This window comes from Apis dorsata, unplaced genomic scaffold, assembly GCF_000469605.1.
Source record: "Apis dorsata unplaced genomic scaffold, Apis dorsata 1.3 scaffold_93, whole genome shotgun sequence".
Classification (NCBI taxonomy): domain Eukaryota; kingdom Metazoa; phylum Arthropoda; class Insecta; order Hymenoptera; family Apidae; genus Apis; species Apis dorsata.
This window is the reverse complement of record NW_006263391.1, coordinates 220,877-226,027: the sequence shown is the minus strand read 5'-3', so window position 1 is coordinate 226,027 and position 5,151 is coordinate 220,877. Positions and strand designations below refer to the sequence as shown.

The following is a 5,151-nucleotide window of genomic DNA, read 5'->3' as shown; positions in this document are numbered from 1 at the left end:
ATATATTATAATAGAGAAAAAGTTTGAAACACACACATATATATATATATATATATATTTAGAAGAAAACCCCACTTTCGACCTTCCTTCTTATCATGGAGCGGGGGTGGGGATGAGAGAGAAGAGAAGCTATTGGGCCCGATCTTCCGATAATCCAGCGGTGGTAATCCGTTCGAAAGGGGTAGGTATATAGGCGGGACGACGCGATTGGTCGACGCTGGGCCCGAATTCGGTACAAATTACGGGAAGAAATGGCCGTAAACTTCAGTTGTTCTCGCCAAGGAGTCGAGGAGCAAGAATCGAGTCGAGCGGAAAGGAATTTTACCACTTTCTTGGCAGCAAAGACGAATTTGACAAATTTTTGAGAAATCGAGATGATGGTGAAAAACGTGGAGACCTGTTACTTGCCGATCTCGCCTATAAGCGAGCAATCCTCCATGTCGCCCGAGAATTGGAACGTGTTTCAAAGCGGGGATATCGTCGCGTCCAACTTTGGGAATGGGCACAACAACATGGCCAACAACGTGGATGGGTCAACGGTGATTATTATCATTATTCGACTCGTGTAATAATAATTTTATAACGGGGATAATGACGAACATGAATGATTAATCGCGTGTATCGATGTAGAATTTACGAGGGGAGATGCAGAGACCGGTGCACGATCATCTACAAGTAATGGCGGAGCAACAACAAAATGGGGTTCAAGAGCGTAAAGGATCATCAACTTCTCAACAGGCGTATATTTCTCAAGGTATATTTATACTCAATTTCATTTTTCCCTCTTCGCTTTCTGTTTCTTCTTCCCTCTGTTTCTTCATTCTTATTTTTTTTTTTAGTTGACGTTCCGTACTTTGAACGTTAGAAAGGAGTTATTTGTAAATCCAACTTGGATCGGAATAAAAGATTTTGGAAAGATTGATATTTTAACTTTTCTTTATATTTTATTCTTGGTTATTTTCGAGTTGATGTTTCATATTTTGAATATCAGGGAAGATTATTTGTAAATTGAAAAAAAATTGAAGCAAAAATTTAGAGAATTATGAAATTAATTTCTTCTTTGTTTCTTCTTCTGTTTGATTTATTTTGGAAAATTGAATGGATATTTTAACGTTTCTTATATTTTTTGGTTATTTTCGAGTTGATGTTTCATATTTTGAATATCAGGGAAGATTATTTAATTTGTAAATTGAAAAAAAATTGAAGCAAAAATTTAGAGAATTATGAAATTAATTTCTTCTTTGTTTCTTCTTCTGTTTGATTTATTTTGGAAAATTGAATGGATATTTTAACGTTTCTTATATTTCTTTATTCTTGGTTATTTTCGAGTTGATGATCTATATTTTGAATATTAGAAAAGATTATTTAAAAAATTACAAAAAAAAAAAATTGGAAAGATTTAGAGAATTAGAAAATTATTTGTTCTTTGTTTCTTCTTTTAATTTTGAAAAAATTGAGTATTTTAATCTTTCTTATATTTCTTTATTCTTCTTTATTCTTATTCTTATTCTTCTTTATTCTTTATTTTCGAGTTGATGATTTACAAACAAATTGAAGCAAAAATTTAGAGAATTATTTTATATTTTACTATTTTAGAATCGATTTATTTTGGAAAATTGAATATTTTAATATCCAATTTTATATCTTTCTTATATTTCCTTATATTTCCTTTCTTGATGATTCAAAAAAAAATTCAAACAAAAATTTAGAAAATTATAAGATTATTTGTTCTTTATTTCTTCTTCTGTTCGATCGATTAATTTTGGAAAAATTGAGTGAATATTTTAATCTTTCTTATATTTTTTATTCTTGGTTATTTTTGAGTTAACATTCCATACTTTGAAATTAAAAACGATTATTCAATCCGAAATTAGATTGGAGCAAAAGATTTAAAAAATTATATGATTATCTGTTCTTTGTTTCTTTTTCTTTTATTCGATCGATTTATTTTGGAAAAACTGAATGGATATTATTTTAACTTTTCTTATATTTCTTTATTCTTGATTATTTTTAAATTGATTCAAAAAAAAAAATTGGAGCAAAAATTTAGAAAATTATGAAATTAATTTCTTCTTTGTTTTTTCTTCTGTTCGATCGATTAATTTTGAAAAGAACTAATTGAATATTTTAACTTTTCTTATACTTCTTTATTCTTCGTTATTTTCAAATTCCATACTTTTTTAAAGAAAAGATTATTTGAATCCAATTTGCAAAAAAAAAGAAAAGAAAAAAAACTGAAGCAAAGATTCAGAGAATTAGAATACGAAAAGAAAAAAGAGGAGGGGAAGAAGGAAATCACGCGAACGTATTTTTATCCGATGGGATAAAATTACACGGCACAACGTTAAACAAGAACGTCCATCGCCGTCACGGATTCTAGGCAAATAGACGTCCCCGTAGACATCATTGAATCAAGTTTGATTAACGAGCTGCCCATTTAGGAGACTTTAGTCTCGAGGGATTATAAAACGGCGCTCTCGCCCCCGTTTGCTCGTCGATATGCTCTACACACAGGTTTACATAAAACAAGAGTCATCCGATGATGGACTGCTTGGGTCAGTGGTGACACGTTTATCGGCAGCGATATGCGCTTCAATCGGTTCGATCGTCGTTTCATCATCTCTTGGAAGAAGAGAATATTTTTCAGATCGATCTTCCTTGAATAATTAAGAAATGATATACATATATTCATATTTCTCACGTCAACGCGTTTTTTTAAATTAAACGATTTCCTTTTTTTTTTTTCTTTTTTTTTTTTCTTTCTTTATTTTTCGACCGAACTATTCTTCGTATCGAAAAATCTTTCGTTTCCAATCATTCATATCTGTATTTCTACATCTAAGAATGTTCTAAGAATTTCGATGAAATTAGCTTATCAACGAGGTCATCGATGGATCTTAGATAAGTCCCTTATCATTTTTCGTAGTTCGATCAGAATGTGAAAATTCAGCGTCCATTTTCCAAGATAACGTTTACTTTTATTCCCCCTCGGGGCGTCGATATATCTTGAAATACCTGAGGAATCACGCAGCTCGCGTGTCGCAATAGGTTGAGTTATCATCTAGGTGGAGAAAAATATATGAGAAAGTGTACAAATACCGTGTTTTTTCTTCTTTTCCTCTCTTCTATCTCATTCTCGTACTATCGTTCTATATATATTCATTTTTCGAATTCAATTTGTCCATTATTAATACTTGTCCATATATAAATATATTGATTAAATGAGTTTTATATAGGCCATTGAGTTATATATATGTTGTACGAATTCGTCTTCAAAAATAATAAATTTATTTATAATTCGTATTTCTCAAATACAATAAACTTTGAATACCGTGTATCTTCTTTCTCTCTCTTCTATCTCATTCCCTTCCTACTATCGCTCTATATGTTCATTTTTCGAATTCAACTTGTCCATCATAAGATAACATTGATTAAATTACATAGATCAAGTGATCATTAGATGGAAAAAAGTCACATGAATATTCGTTTTCAAAAATAATATCGTGTGTCTTCTATCTCATTCCCTTCCTATCGTCGCTCTATATATATATTTATTTTTCGAAATTCGATCTTGTTCATTCGATTAAATAAGACTACTCAAATTAACATTCAACATTCGAGACAAAGTATATATCTTTGAAATAACAATTTTCAGGGTAGCGATCGTTTCTATTTTTCGCCTCGGACAGAATCAGATTGCGATGAACGGCGTCGTACATCAATCATCGATCGACAAATTGTCGCACGCGACTAACTCCCTCTTCTCTCTCTTTCTCTCTTTCTCTCTCTCTCTCTGTTCGATACGAGCGTCGTTGACGAATCGTATTTGCCCGTAACACGACCAAGCTAAGCCAATTTAATCCAATAACACGGTTTCAGTGGTCGGGCTTTGAGCTGCACAGCAGGTAACGTCGGCCACCTCGTGAGCCGACGAGTCTCCCCACTGGGCGACCCCTTGACACCTTTCCTTCTTACCCATCTTCCTTCACCAAGATTCTTTCAAACCGAAACATCGTCATTTTTCTTCTTTCTAAACTTTTCTAAAATCGAATCAATCGCATATTCGTGGACCAAAGTGGAATTATTTCAAAGATTCATCGAAAAATAAATATCACACGCGCGCGCGCGTGCGCAATTTCAGGTGGAAATCAAAAGAAGTCGAAACGGTCTCGCACGGCGTACACCAGCGTCCAATTGGTGGAGCTCGAGAAGGAGTTCACGGTGACGAAATACCTGTGCCGGCCGCGCAGGATAGAATTGGCGATCGCGTTGTCCCTGACCGAGCGCCAGATCAAGATTTGGTTTCAAAATCGGCGCATGAAGTACAAGAAGGAGCAACAACAAACGAGGCAGATCAATTCTCTTCAACGAAACGGAGAAGCGAGTGGACAGAACGCAGGCGATTCACCGGTGCAAGTAACAACTCCCCCCACCGCCGATAATTCCGTGAAAAATTGTGCGCAGAAGGAATATATACAGAGCGTCGTGGAGCAGCGTAACAACGCGGCTTTGGTTAATAATCATAGGAGCGGCAACGTTGCAACGTCGCACGTTGCGCAAAACGTCGATCAAATGATGCGTACAAATTCGTGCGGCGGCCACGCGAATTTAATAGCGCAACAGTATTGCCAGCAATTCGGCCAGTATCAATTACCGACCGGCCAATCGAATTTCTTCAATGTTCATAGGGGACAGGAGGGGGAAGAGAACATTGGCTATCGTCAATATTCTCAACAATGGGACGAGCAGTATGCCTTTAGTGATCCGTCTTTACGGAATTACGATTACGAGTGTGCCAACAACGTTTTCGCCGTCGGATTGACGCATAATTATAATAACACGCAGGGAATGGAAATGAATAATTTCGAATCGAACGGTTTCAATTTCGTTTCGAATAATAATTTGAATAACCTGGACGAGATTATACGGGAAAGCGTGTATCTCGATATTCAAAATTTATCGGACGATTTGATACAATTGTAAATTTACTCGTGATACGTTTTTTATTTTATTTTATAGATCGAATCGCGTTTCGTGAACCGTGTATCTTATTCCAACATTTATAATATGTAATAATATAAGTTATTACGTTTTGTAATAATACGTTTTCTTAAGATTATTATAATTTAATTTATAATTATAAAAATTTAA

General features: G+C 34.4%; 1 protein-coding gene across 1 annotated transcript; it reads left to right on the top strand.

Moving 5' to 3' along the window:
• The first annotated feature begins 367 nt into the window (after positions 1 to 367).
• Positions 368 to 5,026, top strand: LOC102678709 (homeobox protein DLX-5-like). Its single transcript, XM_006611845.2, has 3 exons — positions 368 to 539; positions 631 to 754; positions 4,142 to 5,026. Exons 1-3 carry the CDS (start codon positions 375 to 377, stop codon positions 4,981 to 4,983), a joined length of 1,131 nt encoding a protein of 376 aa, XP_006611908.2. The 5' UTR covers positions 368 to 374; the 3' UTR covers positions 4,984 to 5,026.
• Positions 5,027 to 5,151: the final 125 nt, after the last annotated feature.

What these genes read in the sequence shown, in the direction of transcription:
- LOC102678709 (XM_006611845.2), top strand. Translation starts at nt 375, where the DNA reads ATGATGGTGAAAAACGTGGAGACCTGTTACTTGCCGATCTCGCCTATA. An exon ending in ACAACGTGGATGGGTCAACG is followed by an intron (nt 540 to 630) that starts GTGATTATTATC and finishes GTATCGATGTAG; the next exon opens with AATTTACGAGGGGAGATGCA. An exon ending in ACAGGCGTATATTTCTCAAG is followed by an intron (nt 755 to 4,141) that starts GTATATTTATAC and finishes GCGCAATTTCAG; the next exon opens with GTGGAAATCAAAAGAAGTCG.